Source organism: Mesoplodon mirus, assembly GCF_964341445.2.
Source record: "Mesoplodon mirus genome assembly, chromosome: 5".
Lineage (NCBI taxonomy): Eukaryota > Metazoa > Chordata > Mammalia > Artiodactyla > Ziphiidae > Mesoplodon > Mesoplodon mirus.
The window spans coordinates 124,166,483-124,190,926 of NC_138980.1; the positions used below are offsets into that span (position 1 = coordinate 124,166,483).

The following is a 24,444-nucleotide window of genomic DNA, read 5'->3' on the forward strand; positions in this document are numbered from 1 at the left end:
CCGACCTGTGTCTCCACAAAATTCATATGTTAAAACCCCACCCTACAATGTGACTATACCTGGAGATGGGATAATTTCTGTAGGAAGTAATTAAGGTGAAATGAGGTTATAAGGGTAGGGCCCTAACTGGATACAAGGAGAGGAAGACAGAGATCTCTCTCTCTTCCATATGTGGACACAGAAAGAAGACAGCCAGGAAGAGATCCCTCAACCAGAAACTACTGACCGGCACCTTGATCTTGGACTTCCCAGCTTTCAGAACTGTGAGAAAATACATTTCTGTGGTTTAAGCCACCCAATCTACGGTATTTTGTTATGGCAGCCCAAGCAGAGTAATACAGGTGGAGTATCTAAGTTTGGAGCTAGAAGCTGGGCAGAGCTGAATTTCTGAGCATAAGAAAGGAGAGTGGGGTGGGCAATGCAGTTAGATTTCCGGAGGAAGGAGACAGAAGCCAGTGAAATTACGCGCTGTGTGGGGAGAGGGAGAGAGAAGACGCAGTGTAGCCTTTGTAGGAAACACAAATGTCAAGTGAGAATTTACGAAGTTGTGGGATAAAAGGTGCGTGATGTAAAAACCTCTCCTGTCTCATAACATTTTCAGTAGGATAGTTTTAAAAATAACAGACTTCTGGGTGTGACTGGTTTTTCTTATGGTAAATGATGGAGGCTTAGTGCTTAGAATGCTTGGCAAGGGGCTGTGACAACATCACCCGGCTAGATGAGGGGATGGATGGTTGCCACATGGGCCATATACACACACTGTAGAGACCTTAAAAAAGATTCCAAATAACCCTCTACGTGTTGTTCTTTGAGGACGTTTCTTAGCTTTGGTGTGTCTGGAGAACATTTGGAAGAAATGAGACTCAGAAGACTGGTTCTAATTGCTTATCTTCCATTTTCTGTGTCACTTTGGGAAATGACAAGCTTTCTATGCAGCAGGCTCTCCATTCCAAAAATGGGAATGACGCTGTTGCTTTTGTTCCCAAGATTATTAGAATAAATAAGATGATATATGTGAAAATGCCCTTCAAAAAGTAGTACTAATTTTGTTTTCTACTTTTTATGTTGAAATATAGCCACAGAAAGCTGGAAAGATAGTACAGAGAGATCCCATGTACCCTTCACTTAGTTCCTCTCAGTGCTTGGAAATGATTAGATCTTACATAACTGTAGTACAATACCAAAGGTAGGAGACTGACTGTGGTATAATGTGTTCTTTGTCATTTTATAAACGTGTGGATTTATGTAACCACCTGCAATCAAGACATGATTCCATCAACACAAAGATCTCTGGGGGCGGCTCCACTGTAGTCACACCTGCTTCCTTTCTCCTCACCACCCCTACCCCCTGCCAACCATTAATCTGTTCTCCAACTCTATCTTTGTCATTTCCAGAATGTTTTATATCTTTTGAGATTGGCTTTTTCACTCACAAAATGCCCTTGAGGTCTCTACAAGCTGTTGTATCAATTGTTCATTTCCTTTTTTTTTTTTTTTTTGCGGTACGCTGGCCTCTCACTGTTGTCGCCTCTCCCGTTGCAGAGCACAGGCTCCGGGCGCGCAGGCTCAATGGCCGTCGCTCACGGGCCCAGCTGCTCTGCGGCATGTGGGATCTTCCCGGACCGGGGCATGAACCCGCGTCCCCTGCATCGGCAGGCGGACTCGCAACCACTGCACCACCAGGGAAGCCCTGTTCATTTCCTTTTATTGCTGAATAGAATTCTATGGTATTGTAGACATTTTGGTTGTTTCCACCTTTGGGCTATTACAAATAAAAGTGTTCTGAATAACCATGTACAAGTTTTTGTGAGGATATACATTTTCATTTCTCTGGGATAAATGCTCAGGAGTGCAATTGTGGGTTGTATGTTATGTGTGTCTAGTTTTTTTAAAGAAACCCCCAAATTATTTTCCAGAGTAGTGGCACTATTTTGAGTTCCCACCAGCAATGCATGAGACATGCATTTTCGGCATCCTCACTGGCATTTGGTATTGCCATTAATTTTTAAACTAATTTTTATACTCTAAAGTGTATTCACTGTTTGTTTTCAAGACAAACCCTAATGTCAACAGCTTTTGGAGGAGGCACTTCTATCTACAGTAAATGAAACCAACTTTTCTGTTTTTATTTATTGTAGGTTCCACTATCTCTACTGGAGCTCAAGTTCTCCAGGATTCGTGGAAGACACAGTCTGCTGTCAGGCTGGGATTCACATTTGCTTTGGGGAAGTCTCAGGGATCTAGTAGTCAGCTGTGATCTGAGGACCGGGAAAGTTTGGCTCACTGAAATGCTTCGGAGGATTCACTTGTCTGGGGCTTTCTAGAGTCTTGTACCCACATTTTCTGAAACCAACTTGTAAAGACCATACTAGCCTGAACCATACCGACCTTCATATGGGCCCAGGTTCTCCTCCTGACACACATTAGTGTATGCTGAGCACCTTATCTGAGTGAGGGCTTGGGACAGCTTGTCTCTAATGTCATGTGTTAGTAATTATGATTTATTAAGGACTGCATCTTGCAAAGAAAACTCTCCCCCCATGACTTTTGAAGAGCAATCAAACCAATATCAAAGCCCCTTGGAAGCTTTCTACACTAGAAACTGAAGCTGTATACTTTGAGCTAATTTTTCTTAGACAGTAAGTGTTTTCTTTGGGTTCAGGTGCTGAAATTTTTAGTTTGCTGACAGCCCTTCCAGTCACCAAAGGAGACTCCCTCAGTTCCTGCTGTTTTTTTCCAAGCTTGGTTCTCCAGCCTTCCTGACCATTCTGTGAGCTATTCAGTGGCTTTCCAATAAATCCCTTTCTGGTTGAGTTAGCTGGAGTTGCTTTCCATTACATCCATACAAAAACTAATATAAAAAGACCATACTTAAACTTCTGATTATGAAATACATGAACAGTCTTACAAGATTTTCCTACAAGAGATGGCCAGTTGTCCCCCAGTATCCACTTTATCCTGATTTGTGTTCTCCTTACTCCTTAGGAGTCGGCTATACATTTCCAAGATGCCCTTGCAGCTAGCTATGGTCATGTGTTGGAGTTCTGGCCAATGAGGTTTAAGTGGATCTGTGTGGGGCTTCCAGGAAGATTCTTCATGGGAGCACAGACATACCCTTATATGTCCTTCCTGCTCTGTGCTGCCTAAGATGTGGACCTCCTGGTTGGAATGTGCTAAGAATGGTGGAACTCTGAGATAAAATGAATTAGGACCTTTGATGACGACCATGGAGCTACCATCCAAGCCCTGGACTGCCTCCACCTAGGCTTCTTTTATGTGATATAAAACAAGTTTCTAACTTATTTATGCATGTTAATTTTCTTCTTTTATATCTAGTCAATCCTAATCTTAACTCATACAGATGGTGAAGAAATGGAAGGTGGGATTCTAGGAAGAACCTAGAGTCCAGTGATTCCCTAGGATTCAGAAGAAAGCATTTGTTGATTTTTAGCTTCTATGCTCCTATCTACTTCAAAATTATGGTAGCTATTAGACCTGTCAATAGGTATTGTTACTTAATATGCTAATACATTTTGATAACTGTATTTTGAAACAACTGGTTTCATTTATAATCCTATTTATTTCATTTTCTGCATTTAAAAACATTATTCTGAAAGGAAGTCTGTAGGCTCCACCTGACTACCTGAGGGATGGATTATAGATCCCAGCTCTGCAGTGTCACCTAGCAGTGTCAGCAGCATAGGAGTCTAGCTCTTAACATGAATACACAAGCAAGAAAACTGCCATACTTTTAAAGCCCATTTCTCCATTTTAAGATTATGTGTATAAGATGTGAAAGTCAGTAAGAAAAACCTCAGCTAAAATTAGAGTCAGGAAGGCCAGTAGAGGGAGCTCTCACACATCATCCCTCCCCATCATTTGCATGTGTTCAACTCTATTTGCATGCCCTGCAGAAAGAGGAGTACCTTGTACCCCCAAACAGGAAGAAGTCTACTACCCAGAAGGAAGATTTCCCTTGCCCAGCAACAGCCCAGCCAATGAGAAACACCACAGCCCCGCCAATGGGAAGCGGTCACCACCCTGAACTTTTGCTTTCTTCCAATGAACTTTCCTTTGGAACAGCCCCTCCCAACTCCCCTCTTTTCTCTATAAAAGCAAGCTCCCCTCCTTTGATCTCTGGATTTGCCTATGGTCTGCCATAGCTTGTGTTTCCCAAATTGCAGTTCCTCTGGCTATAACTGAATTTTGCTGGTAAGATAACTGGCTATTTTATTATTAAAGTTGACAAAAATAATGCACCTGGTGCAATGCCTGGGACATAGAAGGGTCTCAACAAATGACTAACATCCCCTCCCTTTCTGGGAAGCTTGAATGGAAGAGTTATGACCTGAGCTCCATGGTGACTGGATTAATGCACAGCAGAAGAGGCAGCTCCTCTAAGTTCACTGTACAAACCACAAAGGTCAGAGTGAGAGTTGAAAAGCACTTCCCCAAACTGTGCAGAACTCTCCATCCCTCAAGGAAGTAGACACATCTTTTGGGTCTGTAGCAGTGGATGGCTTTGTTGTGGGTAGAGGGGCTATTTGCACCCTAGCTGATAAACATGTTTTCCCCAGGTGATGTACAGGGTGAGGAGAGAAACAGGAGGGCTCGGGTGGGAGAGCTGGCTGGTGGCTATGTTTAAGAACGTGAGATTTCTGAAATACTTGCTTCTGTTCTGGGTATTATGAACAAGGAAACATACTCACAGAAGAAATGGCCATACACTTAAACCGTGATAATGCCTTTTTTATCTCACATTCATTTCTTAAGCCCTTAAAGACTATCATTATTGGGTTTTTTTGTGGGGGGGCGTTGCTGATGTATTTTATGACTGCATGGCAGTCATAGAGTGGAGGAAATCCGAGTCCAAGGGTCATTTTGTTAAAATGAAAGATTGGATTGATCCTAAAATGGACAAATTAAGAAATCATATTGGTGTATGTTGATGTACCGAATTGATTCCCTTTTCAGTGTCTTACTCAGACATGTGAGCATAAAATCTTCAGGGCTGTGACATTCAGTGAAGTATGGCAAAGCTGGGCAGCAGGGCTTGGGGTCACCTGCTGCCTGCCTGTCCTGGCTGGGCCTGGTGCATGGGATCCCAGCTCTCATTTTATCCCTCCCCTGCCATCCTGGAGTGGGCACAGAATACTGTGGCATGCCTTACAAGTTCCGCTCCTGTGCCTTTCCCCATTTTATCCATCTCCACAACTTTCAAATGATAAGTGAACAGTTAAGAAAACATAGTTAGGAAAAGGGGAGTAAAACCTTTTTAATATTCCAGTTCTTCCTTCCTCCCTCACCTCAACTTCAGCCCCATCTGTGGAAAGAAAAAACTACACTTAACGAACTACTTGTGTCTGGCACTATGCTAAGTAACCACTTTTTTGTATATAGTCCTTTAGTACAGCAACCCTGTAATGGGTATTATGCCCATTTTGTAGATGAGGAAACTGAGAGTCAGAGAGCCTAAGTAATTGCCCTAAAGGTGACAAAGCTAGGGAATGGCAAAGATGGCTTGGAACCAGGGCCTGTCATATCTAAGCCCATGCGGACTACCTGTGTCCAGAGTGTAGGACACCTTGAAGCTGAGACAGAGCTTGGCTCTGGGGATGTCCACGTAATAACCCACAGGTCAGCGGGTCATGTGTGTCAGCAGGTGAGGGCCATCAGGCTCTTGTTCTTTTTACCCAGGGAGTGGCGCCATGGCCTTTAAAATGAGTCTTTATATAGGATGTGCCCTTTTGAGTATTAATTCATCCAACAAATAAGTGAATGGAAGATTCTGATTCATTGGGTTGCAGGTAGTCAAGATGTTACAGTATTATTTTTTCCTTGATTCTCTCTCATTATCTTACATTTTTTCTTATTTTTTCTTCTGTCTGCTTCCTCTGATCTTCTCACCCTCTAGGTAAACTTTACACATTTTACACATTTAGCTCATTCTCCCTCTTTCCCCATAGCTCTGAGCTCACACTGGGCTGTGCTGACAGAGTCTGGGTATCCCGTGTAGGATATGAACCTGTGAGCAATAACAGCTACCATTTTTGAACATTAGTTATGAGCTAGGTGCTCTAACATGATCATTAAACTCAATCTCAAAATGCTGACTTAGGAAATGGGGCTGGGGGTACTGAAAATCTTGACAAAGCTCACACGCCCAGAAGCAGCAGGGCTGAGACTCAAAATCAGCTATCACTGTTGCCTCTTGCCCTTGGCCACAGTGCCTTCCTTCTTGGGAACAAAATGTACACAGCCTTCCCTGTTTCCTTCCTCAACCAGACAGCTACTCGACCATCCCCTCCTCCCTTCATTCCAGTTTCACCATTAGGGAGAAGAAATGTATTAGCTTCACACCTCTTGTAACTAAAGGAAGTAGAAGACATCTTGGTAATTCAGACAACCTTGGGACTCTGCGTGTTTTTAAGCCCAGACATTACATAGCTGGAGGGGGAGGGCTGGGCTGGGCTGGGCTGGGCTCAGGCTCTATGGGCGTCCCCAGATTGGCCCTGGAGGTCTGCAGCAAGGGGTAGGCGATGGACGCAGCGGGGCTGCTCTAGCCCGGGTGCTGCGGGCTTTAAGAGCTGAGGCGTTTCGTGCCGAGAGCCTTCCCACTTAGCTAACTGAATGTCCTGGCTGTGCACTGTCACACACCTCGGCAGGGGACAGTACCTCATCTGATGTAAAAGTGAATGTAAGCAGAAACTAACACACCACTGTAAAGCAATTATACTCAATAAAGATGTTAAAAAAAAAAAAAAGGAAGAAAGAACATGACGACAGAGGGTTTAATGGAGCAGACAGCCCAGCAACCTGGCAGCAACTGCGAAGCCTGGGACTCAATGAAAGCTCTCAGCCAAGGAGGGAAGGGGCCTGGGATTCAGCTCCCTGTCCCACCTTCCCCTTAAGGCACTGGGGCTTCCATTCAATGCTGAGGTGTCCTGATTCATAGGGGATGTGGGGGAGGGGAGAAAGGCTGCAGGGCAACCTTTGCACCTGTGCCATCTGTTCCCTGACAAAATGCTTGTTCTTTTGTGAACCAGAAGCCAGTCCCCACTGTGGGTCAGAAGTCTTTGGCTTGAGAATGGGTGTGGGTCAAGAGGAACCACACTTTCTAACACCTGCTCTCAGCTGCTACAGGCCCCTGAGCTCTGAGGCCAAGGTGTTTAATTCTGGGTGGGTTATTCTCTCCCCCTCCCTTACTTTATGGGGACTGCTCTTTGCCACAGGGGGAGAAAGGGTCCAGAGGCTGCTGGCTAGAAGGAGCTGCTCACAGGGAGGTGGTGGACAGGAAAGGTGCCTGGTGGGATGACATCCGTATTCTGCCCCCTAACGTCTTGTCAGAGTGCAGACCTTCAGATGCTGGCATCCATCTGACTCCAGGGAAGTTTGCAGCCCCAAGAGCAGTGATGGGAAGGTAAAGTGCATCATGATCTGATGCTTGTACAGAAACTTGGTTGGCTGCAGCCCAGGTGAATCCGAGATCCATCAGGAACTTCTCGCATAGCCCGAGCCTTAACTAGCCAGCCCCCGCAGAAAGGGTCCGAACACCCTTTCTGAAAGTTGTGTCTAACTTCCTAAGAATCCCTCCAGGCTTCCTTTCAACATCCTTAGTGACCAGCTCAAGGTCTGCTTTGCATCAGAAGCTTGTCTGGAGCCAGAATTCTGGTCTCACGGCATATGCTCAGGCTTTACGCACTGACTGCTCAGCCACAAATGAGGAAAGGTGACGCCCAGAAACACAAGAGCACCTGCTTTCCCCATGACTATAGGCATCATCTATCCCTTGACATCCTTGCCATGTGGATGCCAATTACTGATTCCTTCCCTCCAGAGAAAATCTTATTACCAGTGTGAGAAGGGCCAGTACCCGACTCTGAGTTGCTTTACTGTGCCCTGAATTCCTTCCCTGCTGGGTGAAAGTTCAATACACTGTACAGGGGTGGTGCTCAGAGGTCTCCTGAATGAAAGATAGAGAGGCGAGGACCTGCATGCTCTCTTGTTATTTCTGTGGGCTGTGGCATCATGTATACCCTGCAGAATTTCAGAGGGAAAATAGAAAGCTTCTTATTTTTTCAGAGGTAATAGGGAAGGTGCATGGACTTTTAACCCTTTGTCTTTTTTAAGTAGAGTAAAAAGATGTGTCATTGGAAAGAAGAGATATCTAGATGTTACAGTTACTTTTAAAGTGTGATTCTGAACTGGATGAATGGAAAAGCCCTTTAGCCTGGATGAAACCAACAATATTAAAACTCAAACACCAACTGAATAAGTCAACCACGCAGGTCAGGCTCGCTCTTTGCTCCCATTCAGAGCTGCCCTGTATATACATGACAAAGTCCCAGGGGCTTTGGGCATCACCCACTGGGAGAGGTACAGAGCTGATGAATCTCAATCTGGGCTGCACGTGAGAACCACCTGGGGGCTTTAAAAGTATAGATGCTGAGTCCCCAGCCCAGAGAATCTGACTCATTTGATCTGTGGTAGGACCCAAGCATGGGTATTTTCAGGGGGGTGTGGGAAGTAGTAAACTTCTATTAAGTTTACCACTTATGCTTATGAAAAAGTGTAACCTCCATACAAATCTTGAGCACCCAGATTAATGAATTTTTATGAATAAATACTCTTGAAACCCACCCCATCCCCATCCAGATACAGAACATCATCATCCCCCATAAGCCTCAGCACAGGACTTTTAAAATTAAGCTCTTTTATTTTGAAAAAATTAAAACTCTTCAAGTTGCAAGAGTATAAAATGAACTCAGCAAGGGTATTTTAAAAATCTCCCCTGTTGATTCTAATACACAGACAGGATTGACAGCAGTAATTTGCTGGTTTTTCTTGTTTTTGTTTTTGTTTTTTAATGTTTTTTTTTTGCCACATTCTGGCCATGGAAAGCCTTCAGTAAAGCATGGGCATACGGTTTTAATTTTCTGTTACTGATTTCTTAACCAGGTCGTTATTGGTTCCTTCAATATAGAAATTAATGTCAGCCTCAGACACATTTAATTCTGTTGTATTGTGACTGTCTCTGTAACTTTTCAAGCATTGTTTATGATTCACAACCTCCCTCTTTCTGGCTATATATGGTTTAGGGGGCCCTTTTTGCTCAAATAAGAATATCTTATGTGTGCTTGGGAAAAATAAAGGTGGGGATCATGCTAATCTTTTGTGGGTCAGCCACTGACAGTTGGCAAGGCCAGAGACAAACCTGAAGCCCTCCGCAAGGCTCGTCACAGTTCAAGGGCAGGGATGTGCGAAAGGCAGGAGTCTGGGGAGCTGAATACTGAGTGAGGAAACAAAATCAAAAACAAAACCAATCATGTCCAGGCCTGGTGGAAACAGGCAGACTGCAAAGGCCAGCCTGAGTTATGAGTTTAGGGAGGCCAGCAGGAGAAATTCTGAGATGTGATGGGAAGGGAGGACCAGGAAGGGGGCAGCAATAAAGCCAGGAGCCAAGAAGCTGTACTGTCACCAGAGGCTGAGACACAGAACATTCTAGCCTCAGAAGGAATTCAGCTGCCAGGCTGTGCTCTGTGCAAGTACCTGGCAGAGATGGCCACGGGGGCTGTAATTGTGACGATCTGCACCTGGCACCTTATTTTCATTTACACAAAGGCTGAGTATGGACTAGTGGTGGCTCTGGGGGCAATGCTGGGTACAGCTGGACTCTGCCCAGGCCCTGCATCTCCCTTTTGTCTCCTGAGCAATTCCTTACGTGGTAGCTAAGTGACTCTTCCATTTGGAACAGTGTGCTGAGTGGGGCGGGCGTTAGACACCGCCATACAGGGGAAGGTTCTTAGGGTGACTGAGGTCCTCAGGTCTCAGATGAAGGAGGAGGATCTCCTTTAATTCCTCAGATGGTGGCAGAGGACAAGCCTCACGGTGGATATGGTTAACTGCCTATATGAGGGCATCTCTGGCCCAGAAGTGACCAAAGAGTCTAAAAATGAGAAACCCATCACACTCAAATGTTTGGCAAAGAAAAGTTCTCTTCAGGCCCCGTAACCAATTTCTTATGTCTTGCGTATTTTTTTTGTTGTTGCTAAATACAATTTTGGTTGCATATAACTTTTTAGGTTTATTAAAAGAAAGAGTGTGACAACATGAATTTTATAGCTCAGTATGAAAAACAAACCACAATGCATCTGAACACTGAAGTCTGTCTTGTCTTTGATTTTAGCAATGAGTTAAATTCACTTAAGGTTTTTCCCTAACAGAACTATGCTTTATAATGAAAAGCTGCTCTGTTCTTAAAAAGAAAGAAAGAAACAAACAAAAAAAGCAGAAAACCAGAAAATGAGCAAGGAGTGAATTTTTGAAATCTAATTTTTTAGATTGATTAGATTTTAGATAAAACAAAGAATGAGTTTTTGAAGTCATAGTGGTTTTAACATACATAGTACTCATAGTTTGTCAACTTCAGCCTGTTTTCATACACATACACACACTCATACATGCACAAATATAACCAGAACACGTCCCCTCCCCTTTCCTTACATATTGAATTCAATTCCTAGATTCTGTTAACCTCTCCCAGCATGTCATTGTTTGTGGGTGAAGCAACTGGGAGCTTGTGCCTTCTGGGAGGGCAAGTACTGCTCAGAAACATGAAACCTTCAAGTATTCTGAGCTGGCAGGAACAGTTAAGTGCTTAGGAGAAACTGAAGAGGGGACCTGTGGAGCAAGGATGGTAGAGTCACCTCTTAAGTTCTGCAAATTGATGGTCCTTGACAAGATGGGATTCTTCCTGTTCCCGTCCCAGTTCTGAGCTGCCAGAAGAGGTGAGGCTGACATGGGCTGAGTCTTGGACTAAGCCCAGAGGAGATGAATAAAGGCACTTGTAGGTGCCTCTTGTGCATGACAGTCTCCAGAACAATTGTAAGTCATGTTGCCTTATATGCTGATTATGATCTATGCATCCTTTCACTTCCACTTACGTGGGGACCCCAGAGTTGATAGCACAAAGGAAACAATTGAAAGCAGTGGCGTTAAGAATAGCAAAATGAAAAAGTATTCCTAAATGAACACTGGCACAGTCTTACCTTACACAGATCTCTATAAGGGGGGTGGGAATCCTAGACATTACAAGAGGGAGAAAGATGATGATGACAGTGTTGTTCTCAAATCAGCATTTACGAGAGAGGAAAGGGATGGGAATGGAAGCTGAAGTAAAACAAGACGACTGCCCAGCTGGTGCAAGTCCAGCCTCTTACCGTAGTGTGGGATGATGGCCCAGGCCATGGCAGAGGCGTATATGCCACCGATCATCCAGAACATGCAGAGCCAGCTCAGATGCTCACCCCGCTTCTCTCGGGCCAGCACTTCAGCAAAGTAGGAGAACACGGTGGGAATGGCTCCTCCAATCCTGCCAAGAGGTACAGAGGATACGTGAAATCAGGGCCTATACAGCCAATGTGAAGTACAAAAGGCAGAGCCAAAGCAAGCTCTAACAACACATGATCTCTCTCTATCCCAGCGTATCAAGGAAGGTGTATTTTCTACCATTTAGTAACTTTAATCTTGAACCTGCAATTAAGCTATGTTACCAAAAGGTGGCAGTGGTGCCCCACTCCTGTGCTTACAGAACTTAGCTTAAGTTCTCCATGGACTTTCTGTTCCTTGTTGAATGTTCGACATGATATTTATCAAAAAAAAAAGCCCACAATATTTGGTATAATCTAGGGAATATTTTAATTAACACATTAGAAAAAGAGATACTACGATTATGTCCTGTCCATTACCTGGAGACTTTGGAAACAGCTTCAAACACCTTGAGAGGGCTGTCTGCAACCTATACTTACTACCCCACAGGATTGGTCCTGGAGCCCAATCTGGCTGATGTGTCGGCAAACAGAGGACCAACAGGGTTGTTTCCTAGACTGGCTCTGGTCCCAATCCAGCAGATATTGCTGAACAAGTATGAGCTCCTGGTTTAGATACCAATAGTATCTATTGTATCTAATAGTACAATAGTATCTAATAGTACAATGCTTCCTTCCAGTCCGGGTGATTATAAGAGATGCTGACTGATCTCTGGATAGAGGATATGAACAGTGACCTCTATCCAGGTTAAGGGTTCTCAAATGAGGGTCTATGGAATAAAAGTTTTGTTCATTCTGGGGAGATGGGCCATATAGATCTCATCAGAATTTCAAACTGACCTTAACCCCCAAATTTTAAGAGCTATTGCCTAGGAAAGTAAGGTAGTATGGGAAAAAATTACTATCATTCCAAACAATATGTGAATTCTTAAACATTTTTTTATAAAATGTGCAAAAATATAAGCAAGTTGTAAAGACAACATCTAGTGATACAGTTTTTAAAATATGTATTGATTCTTTTATGTTCAGAATTCTGTAAGGAAAACTGCTATTGACATTTCATGTAAATTTGATGTCAAGGTGTAACACATGTATTTATTCATTTAGCAATAACTGATTTCCTTAGAGTCTTTGATATGATAAAGAAGTACTGGCAGTGACCTTAGCAAATGCGATTAAGAGAAAGGCCACGTCTGCAGCAAACTAGATGTACCAAATGAACCGCAGCGTTCATAATGTCACTCTGCATCAACTAGTAGGTCAAAGTATGGCATCATTTCATAAGTCTGCCCCTGCTTATAGTAATGTGGTAGTTGTCTACGGCTGGATATGGGCAGACCACCTAGAACAGTGTTTTTCAATCTGTAGGCTATGGAATTAATTTAGTAAATGTAAACAGCATTTTAAAAATTGAAATAGAGATGAAATATTTGAGTGACACTCAAGTAATAAGGATAAGCATCATTTCATTAAATTTTGTGTCCATAATAAATATATTTATAGCATATAATGTATATTTGTATATGTATGTGAGTATACATATATATTTAATATATAACTATATATACTTATATATATAAATGTATGAGTCACAATGTGTTTCTTAGTGACAGTGGCTGTTCAAAGAGTTTATTTTTTCTAAGTAAAGCAGTTTTTTATTCTTTAATTTATTTTTTATTTAAAAAAATAAATTTATTTATTTATTTATTTTTGGCTGCATTGAGTCTGTTGCTGTGTGCGGGCTTTCTCTGGTTGCAGTGAGCAGGGGCTACTCTTCGTTGCAGTGAGCGGGCTTCTCATTGCAGTGGCTTCTCTTGTTGTGGAGCACGGGCTCTAGGCATGCTGGCTTCAGTAGATGTGGCGCTCAGGCTCAGTAGTTGTGGCTCGCGGGCTCTAGAGCACAGGATCAGTAGTTGTGGCGCACGGGTTCATTTGCTCTGCGGCATGTGGGATCTTCCCGGACCAGATATTGAACCCATGTCCCCTGCATTGGCAGGTGGATTCTTAACCACTGCGCCACCAGGGAAGTCCTCAGAGAGTTTAAAAATCATTACCTTAAAGCATCTGTATCTGTTCCTCTGGGCTATGAATGTGACAGTTCTACCTAAAATCCCTGTATGACTCCACATGACTTCAGATGCAGCACATGGCAACTTAGTACCATCCCACCAGGGGTAGCCAGCCAGGACCAAGTCCATCAACCAGACCCCCAAACAAGAAACAGATGCTGTGATGAACAGTCACAGCTGGCTATAAACCACACCACATAGACTCACACAGTTCTCTGCCTGGCTTCTTGAGGACCTCACACCATGCTCAGACAGCTAGCTGAATTTAAAAATTCAACGAAGTTTTGAACAGATTTGAAATGGTTCCATCACAGCACACAATTTTAATGGGAAATAAAAATGTGTCATAAATCATTTAATGCTACTCCTTTTGTCATTGGATGTGAAGAATCTGTTTGTCTGCATCATGAAGTCCCAGGTTCCTAATCTGTGCCTTCACTTCTCAGTGCATAGAAAGAGTCCCAGTTTTTACTGATTTTTCACATCCTAATTAATGTTTCATCAGGATTCTGGACATTCTGTATGTAAGAGCTATAACTTACACTTCATAAAGGCACAATTGTATGTCAGGATATGCCAGGCTGCTCTGAACCAAGATGAATGTACAAGAGGGCGGCTAAAAAGGCAAGTGGGAGACTTGCCTGTTAGTTTTAAACAAATCACTGTTGCATAAAAGAACGCCAACTTTAGGGCTTTTAAACAATCCTGCTGGTTTTGATTCAATGCCTCTTTTTTAAAGTGGGTTTTTTTGTTTGTTTGTTTTTTGGATGTTTTTGCATGGATGTCTCAATGTCTGTAAAGCAGACCACAAGGAACTCTAAAATCAAGGGCTAAATGAGTCTGAAGAATGATGGAGGGAGTCTGCTTAATTCCCTTGCAAAGTCCTTCAGACTCAGGGACCTAAAAATCAATCCAAGCATTCACATTTCTCACTGTGGGCTGATCATCTATTTTGGGGAAAACATTACTCCTCATCTTACCGTGATGTCCTTCAAGCAGAGAAAAAACATTACAGCATGCTGTAATATTAACTATTACTAGTATTTCATACCCTATCAGAGTGCTTACACGTTGTTTACACTAGACGGGAGGCTCTTAGAAGTTGAGGACTATATCGTGTTCATCTTTGAATCCCTTACCTGGCCCACTGAGCATGCACTAAGTGCTTACTCAGAAGAACTGAATTTCCCAAAGACTCTCTGGTGATGTAGGGGAGACGTAATCTGCTCTGACGACCTAAACTTCTCCAGTGAGTGGAAACATACATCTTATGTCCTGGGCCAATATGACCTGAGAAGTTGGGGGTGCTGGAATGGCAGTTCTGATAGCAGCAGGGCCCCCAAAGAGTTCTTGAATTCTATGTCCTAGCTCTATGTCTTAGTTGCCACCTTTCACCACCAAATCTTATATAATCAAAGTTTCCCTCTACTATTCTACCTCAATATTTTGTGTGAGGGGCTATTACATTTCCTTATTTGTTTTATTGTACTAAGATACAATTTCTGAGAATATTTGAAGAGGTAAAAATATTAAAATGGCAGTTTTCAAATTCCCACATATCAGTGGTTGTTAAATAGCGCTGATTTTGCTCCCCTCTCCTAGCAGACATTTGACAATGTCTGGAGATATTTTTAGTTGTTACAACTCAGAAGTTGCCACTGGCATATAGTGGGTAGAGGCCACGCATGCTGCTAAAGATCCTACAGTATACAAGGCAGTCCCTCACACCAAAGAATTATCCGGCCCCAGATATTAATAGTGCTGAGGTTGAGAAACGCTTGCAATGGGGATAAAATATGGAAAATATAAGATTTCATATTAAAAAGCCAGAATATAAGGCATAAAATAGTTATCTTTTACATTGCTTGATGGGTAACACATGTCTAAATTCAGTTAACATGGAGAGCTTTTTTGTTGTTCCTTATATAATGATCAGTTAGCTGCTGTTGAAGTTTGCTCAAGTTCACTTCTGATGGAATATTCACACAAATGAAGCAATCAGATCAGGGTGGTTTATAAAGAATTTTTCTCACAATTGGATATTAAGTCTATTTTATTAGCTCTCGTAAAAGATCAAATCTTAATTATCCATGGTTAATAGGAGGCATAAAGGGAATAATAATTGAAATGCACACTCTATTATAGGTGGAAGATGAGTCAGATTCAAAATAATTGAATTGACACGAATGAAACAGAATGTTGATATTTGGAATTTGAGCTGGAGTTATTCCCTAAGTGCTATTAATTTTAGGTTTTTACAACTTTAATTATAGAAATATAAAGAAAGTAAAAAATCTGCGTAGAACATATCACTAGAATAAACTGGGACCACACCTTCACCCCCACTGCATGTGTGTGTGCATGCATGTGCAGGAACACACAATATATCCCTCAAAAGGTCTGCAATATTCCATAGTAGGCATCAAGTAAATATCATGAAACATATTTATTTTCCTCAATAATTTAAGACAAATCACAAATGAGATACTGTATACGGCAAAGGGTGTATCAGCTTTACAGACAAAATTTCTCCTCTGTTGGGAACAAGACACTTAAGTTGAGTGGGTTTAGCACAGCAGGATGAAGGAGAAGGCCAAGCATTACTGTCTCCACAAACCTCCTTGAAAAACTGGGAAGCCTGACTGTCCTAGGCCTGCAAATTTCACAGCCACACCTGGCGTCACTCCAGCCCCGATGACAATTCAGGGGTGGACTACGTTTGTCCCTGTACCTTGTGATACTGATGTATGCTGGCTATTGAGGTGAAGAGGGGGAGGGGATTAGGTTTCTGCAGTGAAAGAAGGAGGTTGTAGACAAAAAGGCTAATTGTACTTAAAATGGCTTGAAATATGACGTTCAGGGGAGAAATGATAGAATGATGACTTCTTGTCCTGAGGAGGAATTCTACCGAGTAATTCTGTTCTGCTTTAGTTCTTCAGCTGAGCACGTAACGAAGAGTAACTTCATTCTAACTTATTTCACCATGTGACTGGCAACCAGTCTTGTACCTCAGTTTTCCCCTTCCACTGGGAAATGGGGTATTATATGAGAACATAATTAAGGAGGAAGTTGAATAACCATTGTAAAGTCATGTGTTCCATACAGATAATAAGAGGTGACTCTGGTGGCTTTATTACGATTTTATTATTACGGGTTTATAAACAGACTAGTGAATGGTGTAGTCTATGCTGGGAATCACAATGACAAATAAGTCACATAAAAATATCCTTTTAATCCTTACTCAGAATCAACAAAAAAGGAAGGAAGACACTGAACTGCCAGGCAAGTTGGACAGCAATTCAGAACCAATTCATTATGTTTTCTTTTTTTTTTTTTTTTTTTTTCGCGGTATGCGGGCCTCTCACTGTTGTGGCCTCTCCCGTTGCGGAGCACAGGCTCCGGATGCGCAGGCCCAGCGGCCATGGCTCACGGGCCCAGCCGCTCCGCGGCACATGGGATCCTCCCAGACCGGGGCACGAACCCGTATCCCCTGCATTGGCAGGCGGACTCTCAACCACTGCGCCACCAGGGAGGCCCTATGTTTTCTTTTTTTTGGCTGTGCCGTGCATCATGCGGGATCTTAGATCCGCGACCAGGGATCAAACCCGTGCCCCCTGCAGTGGAAGCGTGGAGGCTTAACCACTGGACCACCAGGGAAGTCCCCATTATGTTTTCAATTGGACCCAGAAGTAAAAACAGCCTCAAAGATGAACTTTTCAGTGACTTCCTTTTCATGGAAGTAAACAGACTATCACAGAGGAGGTTGTACAGAGGCTTAGATGAAAGAATACAGATCTAACATATCTGAATGGGCTGGGTCAGCACACAAAATGAGACTGCTATATTGAAAAGAAGGCATATGTTTATTATGAGTAATCAAGATAGAAGCAGGAGGGACTTCCCTGGTGGCACAGTGGTTAAGAATCTACCTGCCATTACAGGGGACATGGGTTCGATCCCTGGTCAGGGAAGATCCCACATGCTGCGGAGCAACTAAGCCCGTGTGCCACAACTACTGAGCCTGCGCTCTAGAGCCCGTGAGCCACAACTACTGAAGCCTGCGTGTTCTAGGGCCTGTGCTCCGCAATAAAGAGAAGGCACCGCAATGAGAAGCCCGCGCACCACAATGAAGAGTAGCCCCCGCTCGCGGCAACTAGTGAAAGCCTGCCTGCAGCAACGAAGACCCAACACAGCCAAAAAAAAAAAAAAGAACATAGAAACAGGAGAACATTTCCTGCTAATGGAACCAATCATCAAATAAGGAATGGGAATCTCCTATGCCCAGTCATAAAGGATGGGTGCTAAAGGATGGGTGGTTAGGGTAGCTTTAGTCCTCCCATCTCCAAAGCCACAGTTTAAACCTGACTATTTTAAGAATATTGAGATGTAAACATGTAAAAGTTGTGTTTCTAAAAAAACATAACTTCAACTCCCCTAGCCCTTGTTTGCAATCAGGGTGGTGCCCTAAGCTTCCCAAACATATACAGGTCTGCATATCCACAGCAACAGACCTGGTGCCACTGGGAGAGAAGGTGTATTCAGAGATCAGTATCCTAATGCTGTCCTGAAAAAAAATTAACCTCCCTACTGAGAGAGCTGGAAGCATGCTTTCCCATAGCACCTAAATGGTGTCATGAATAAAGATGGTGATAATCATTATAATGATCTGTGAGAAGTGATGTCAAAAAACATGCAGACTTTTCCAGCCACTTGTGGTATATACCTAGTCATTCATTCCTCCTCTCACCCTCCCACTCACCTGTCATTTACCCATCCATCCATCATCCCCCTATGCAGCCCCTCACCCAGCCAAATTCTGGGCCAAGCACATCACCTGTTGCTGGAGGTACAGGCATGAAGAACACACATTCCCACCCTCAAGGAGCTCACAGTCAATTCTAAAAAGTGCATGAGGCTAATTTTCACAATTATAAATTATGAGTCTGGGAGATCTTTTCCTCTGTTACCTCTTTCTCTCTTGGGATCAACAGTTCTTTTGCCAAAGGGTATAATGGGAAATAAAGTGTGTCCAAAAGGTCAACCATTGTTGGAAATTCTCGTAAAAGGCATTGCCCAAGATAGTGCCTTTCAATAGAAATACCATGTGAGGCACATATAAAACTTTTAATTTTCTAGAAAAGAAATTAAAGCAAAAAATCAGGTATAGTTACTTTTAATATATATTCATTTAACCCAATGTATCCAACTATTACCATTTTAACATGTAATCAATATAAAAATTATTAATGAGATATTTTACATTCTTTATGTATTTAAAAAAATTTTTATTGGAGTAAAGTTCCTTTACAATATTGTGTTAGTTTCTACTGTACAGCAAAGTGAATCAGCAGTACGTATACATGTATCACCTCTGTTTTGGATTTCCTTCCCATTTAGGTCACCACAGAGCATTAAGTAGAGTTTCCTGTGCTATACAGTAGGTTCTCATTAGTTATCTATTTTATACATAGTATCAACAGTGTATATATGTCAATCCCAATCTCCCAGTCCATTCTTTTGTATGTATTAAGTCTTTGAAATCCAGTGCTATGTATTTTGTACTTACAGCACATCTAAATTTGGTCACATTTCAAGTGCTTGGTGGCTACATATGGCCTTTTTGACAACACAGGCCTACTGTGACCCACTGTTTACAATTTGGGTTTGCGATTATTTTTGGATTAAAGATAATTTAGTTTGTTGCCTCATCTTCCATATTGAAAAAGGTCTTTCCATTCCGATTCTTTGGGTCAGAAACCTTCTTGAACTGATCTGCTCAAAATGTTTATTTAGTGTCTATCAAGTATCAGACACCGTGTGTTAGGAAATCACAGTCATTTCTCATTGAATCTGAGACAGCACAGCCTGGTGGTTATGAGCGTGGAGCTAGACTGTCTGGGTATGATTTGACTATACCACTTACTGTGTGACCTTGGACAGTTACTTAACCTCTCTGTGCCTCAACTTCCTCATCTATAAAATGGATGGAATAAATAGTATCTTCCTCATAGGGTCACCATGAGGTTTAAATGAGTCAATATTTACAAAGTGTGTAACACAGCATCTCACAGGGCAAGTACTATACAAGTGTTTGAAAAAACACATTTTAAAAGTTGAAAAATTTTAAATGGGTCTGCATTTTTCCCATACGATGAGGAAGTAAAACCTTATAGTTTAGAATTAGAATAAAACTCAGAAGACCTGGGGGTTTACTGAACATGTGAAAGTCATTCTAATTTTAAAAAGGCAGCATATTTTTGCATACCTAATTATTTTAAAAATGTGGAAATAAATGAGCTTCTACATATAAAACACTTTGAAGAATTCAAGTTAGTAGTGATCATCTCTACAAAGTCAAGGTATTCTGGTTATTATAATTTTATAATAATGGATGGATATTGGTTAATGGATGGATATTGCAAGCAGCTATGAACTATGCATTTATGAGGCTCCATTTGCAGAGGGAGAAATGACTGTTCATTCTCCTACCATACACAGACACTGACATTTCATTTTAATTTCTGTTGCTGGTGTATTTTTCTCCTGACCTTTATGCTTAGCAGCGCCAGGCCTTCAGTGAGACGCTCCTAACTGTGACATTGCCTGGCATCTGAAGCATTATCATTCCCATAACTAACAGTGACTGGAAGCAAATAATTTAATTCTGGGCAAATGAAAATGAATCAATGGTGTCAACTCCATTTCCCATCTTTCTAATTTTCTGTAACAAAAGAGATGTGTGAGATTCACTTAGGAAAGCGAGAGACAGATAAATAATTGGTGATGGCCTACTCCTCGTTCCCACAAAACACTGCTGTCCCCGGCAGGAAAATCATTCTTTGTGCTGAATAAATATTTAAAGTCACACAGAATATGGCAGCTGGACATATTTATGTTCCTAAGAAATATACTCATGACAGTGTGGTGAATTAAGACGAAAGCACATCTATCACAAACCCAGGTAGACCTCAGGCTAAAACAAGAGCTCCTTCCAGGCTCCTTTATATGCAGAACAGGACTATAACACAGTGCTGCTAATGATGCCTCAGCAACAAAATAAGATAGAGCAAGGGGAAGCCTGTGGCATTTGCAAAAAATCAACACAAAGGCGTTTTAAGTTTGGATTCAGAATGCACAGTTTACTTGTTTACAGAGTGGCTAGTTCAAAGGACTTCATTGCAACGTAAGTCCTGGCTGTGTCCTTCCTGGTTCCATCACTGAACCTTAATCTATAAAATGAAGGGTTTGGACTGTGACCCAGAAATTCTCTTCCTCCTCTGAAATGCCCAGTGTGTGGAGCTGGTGGACAGGCGCTATACCAACGTGGAGATTCTGTCAGTTGCTTTGTCTATTCCAAGTATGCATTCTGGAACTGGGAAATAACCATCCTGTGGTCCCTACTGGACCCACTGTGCGATGGACTTGAGCTCAAACTCCATTGATAACCTGACCTCCGTACATCCCTACCCTGACTAGTGGACCACAGTGACATTTTGATTCTCCTGGAATTAATGTCAGTTCAGAGCCAGTGCCTAGTAAGCCCCGAAAAGTCTGAGGATTTCCTTTTTCCTCATGCAGTTACCCTGGTAAAAGGCTATAGGTCCTTTTGGGGAAGGCTGGGGGAAATATGAGCAGTATAAACTTTCAGCAATGTACCAGGGTCCTTCCACCAGGAGACCCTGTCTTGCCTTCATTCAAGGGGTTCTGGGTCTGTAAATGGGCTCAAGTCTGGGAATTGACTGAGGGGCCATGCCTCTCTGTTTTTATGATGCAAATTAAACTTTTGATCACTTGATCTAGAACACTTCCCCTTATATAGATCAAGTAAGACTTTAGTAAATTTCCTATCTATTTCATTTCTAGGAACACCATGGCCCTAGGTCTGTGCCAGTCAGACTATTCCACTGCTGTCCTGACTGGTGTCCTTTACGGTAACCCCGCCCACATTGCCTTGAGCAATTAAGCAGTAAAGAGCAGACAGACCTATCTTGTCAATCTCTGCCCTCTTGGAATTCACATGCTGGTGGAAGAAAGAAATAAACACACAGGAAGCAAATATTTTGGGGCATCAATCAGTGTTACCAAGAAGACATAGCAAGGGACTGTGGTGAGAGTCACTGGGAGGGGTGGTCTTAGGATGGCCTGTCTGAGGCCGTGAGTGCTGAGGGCTCAGGGAGAAGATCCTATGAAGCAGAAAGGATGGCAAGATTGACACTCCTGGGAAATGTGTGGCGCGGTGCAGGGTCTGAGCACCAGAGGCTCACGACAGAAAAATTCCCGACATTCTAAAACCTTATTTCCTTGGTCATCTAGTTTTCCTCAATTTAAAACCAGATCATATGTGGATGGAGGGAGCTGCCTAGTAAACAGAAATAACAAGATCTCTTATTTATTTATTTATTTTTGTGGGAAAGTTTGACTTTTTCCATATAGCTTTTTTTTTAACATCTTTATTGGAACATAATTGCTTTACAATGGTGTGTTCGTTTCTGCTGTATAACAAAGTGAATCAGCTATACATATACATATGTTCCCATATCTCCTCCCTCTTGTGTCTCCCTCCCACCCTCCCTATCCCACCCCTCTAGGTGGTCACAAAGCACGGAGCTGATCTCCGTGATCAGCTTTGTGACCGCCTGGAGGGGTGGGATAGGGAGGGAGGGAGACGCAAGAGGGAAGGGATATGGGAACAGATGTATATGTATAACTGATTCACTTTGTTATAAAGCAGAAACTAAAAAAAAAAAAAAAAAAGAATCTCTTATTTAAGGTCTCCAGGATCAAAGTCTTAATTCTTTGGCTTGAGTTTTAATTAAGAATGTTTAAATAAAAAGGGACTAGGGACTGTGTCAAACTTCAGCTGCTTATGTACTCAGTGCATAAGTAATGGGTGTAAAAGGGTTTAAACAGTACATGCCTTTAAAAACAAGAAGAACCTTCAAGTGGAAAATGGCTTTTCATTCACAATTTTGTCATTGTTTTCTCCTTCTTCTGTGAGTCTCCCACGCCCCTTGCTTCTGCCTCTCTTAGGGCACTGATGAGTTCTTAGCAGGTGGAGAATGGGAGGGCTGTCTGTGTGCCTTCCCTCTACAACCAGATGGGAAGCATCTGGGGGCCAGGTCTCATCTATATCCGTGAAAGGTCCCCGGTGGTTTCAGGGGTAGAGCACGTGTGAAACTGTGTTTGTGAGTTGAATTGGAATGGAATTGGAGAAAATAGAGACTCAGCTGAGACTTCCCTGAGATTCACAGACAGGGTGTCCAGATGAACCCTAGCTGCTGAGAAAACCCCTCTGTCATCAGGGTAGCACGCCACATGTCACGAGCAGGTAACAAGAAACTCAGCCAAGGAAGAGAGATCACTTTCTTCATTTCCCTTAAAAACTGCATTTCTCAGGCCTCCTCAGCTGCTGGATCCCACAAGGTTCTGGGTGTTTTGGTGAGTAAGCTCACATCGCTCCCCTCAGTCCCACCCCCAGCCTAGGGAATCTCCATCTATTCTGGAAAGCAGGGACGCTCCATTTTAGTCGCCTGTTTTCTCCCAGGTCTTTGCCCATGATTAGTCTTTTCTGTTTCCCTCTTGGGCGAGACTTGAAATTGCAAAGTCAGAAAGAGGCCTCTTTTCCCCTCTCCCTCTGCTGTCTCTCTGAGGCAAGGAACACAGGACAGCTTAGCTGAATGAATGGGAGGAAGAACAAAGAAAGAGCAGGAATGCCAAACGGGGTGGGGTTGGGGGGATGTTTCTAGACATTATCCCGAATTTCCTTCCCTACCCTGTACTTTAACACATTATCTCACTTAATCCTCATACTCCAAGGTAGGATGTGAAGTACCATAATCTCTCTTTTACAAAAGATGAAGCAGGTTGGAGAGCCGGAGGGACTTTCTCAAGGTCTCACAGTAAAGGGCAGGGGTAGGGTGGACTTGGGTTTCTGGACTCCCAATCCTGTGCCAACTTTGCGAAGGCACACAGTGCATTAGCCTCTGGTAGCACAATTTACAGAGCCTAGCTGAGTTAGCAATACACAGTCTGCGCTTTGCCAGGTAAATTATCTTGTTTAGAGGTCTGCAGCCCTGAGCTGCTGGCTGAAGAATGATTTGTCTGCAATAGAGAAGAGGATGATGTCATGAATACACTCAAGCAGTCTCTGTCTCTGTACTGCCCTTGAACTGGCTTCTGGACAGTCCCTTAGTTTGGAGTATTTTGCAGCCACCAGAATGTTCCTCTTCTCTGCAGTCAACTGGGTTGACCATGTCATCATCCAGACTGGCAATTAAAATTGCCATAATAATTTGACCACAGTTGGGTACTTTTGAGTCTGTGGATATCATCGACATCTCCTGGATAAGATTGTGGATGGAAAGGACTGGAAAGTTCAGAATTTAGGCTATTAGTCTTCTCCTGACAGGCTAGTGGTGGTATGTAAGTAAAAGAAAGCGAAAGGAAGCTTTCCTGGCAGCAAGAATGTCTTATGCTATGGACCCTGAGAAGGGCTGAAAACAAATAGCCTCAAATAACACCTGTTCTTCCTCAGGTATCTCAATTCAATCAGCATTAGATGTGGGGCAGCTCCTTGAATCCATGATCCAAATACCTCCCCAAGGATGACGTATGTAGCCAGTCTCACACAGAGCCCTGCGCACCAAAGGTCCCCTCTGTTAAGGAAAAGCCCTCTTTCCCCATCAATAGAAAGCAAATGATTGATTCTGATCATTTTCCTCCAAGGAAAAAGTATTATCACTCTTTCCCAAACTTTCCAACTCTCTTGGTTTACTGAAGTGCCCTCACTCTAAGGAAATCGCCTGAAATTTGGGGAACTTAGTCACGTATTTGCAAAGTGCCCACTGTGTGTAGAATGTAGCACAGGAGAGGCTATAAGAAGACAAAAAAAGAACATCAGAAAAATCTGTGGATAATCCTCCAATCTCAATATGTGCACAAATCTTGTAGCAGAAAATGATATAAAAAAGTAACAATTTGTTTTTGTTTTTGTTTTTTTTTTGCAGTACGCGGGCCTCTCACTGTTGTGGCCTCTCCCATTGCAGAGC

At 42.7% G+C, this 24,444-nt stretch overlaps 1 protein-coding gene across 1 annotated transcript in view; it reads right to left on the minus strand.

Annotated features, from left to right (window-relative positions):
* Positions 1 to 24,444, minus strand: part of SV2C (synaptic vesicle glycoprotein 2C) — a 215,456-nt gene that overhangs the window by 91,140 nt on the left and 99,872 nt on the right. Inside the window, exon 4 of the mRNA XM_082624126.1 lies at positions 11,220 to 11,371. Coding sequence (XP_082480252.1) covers positions 11,220 to 11,371 — 152 coding nt within the window. The remainder of the gene's footprint in view (positions 1 to 11,219; positions 11,372 to 24,444) is intronic.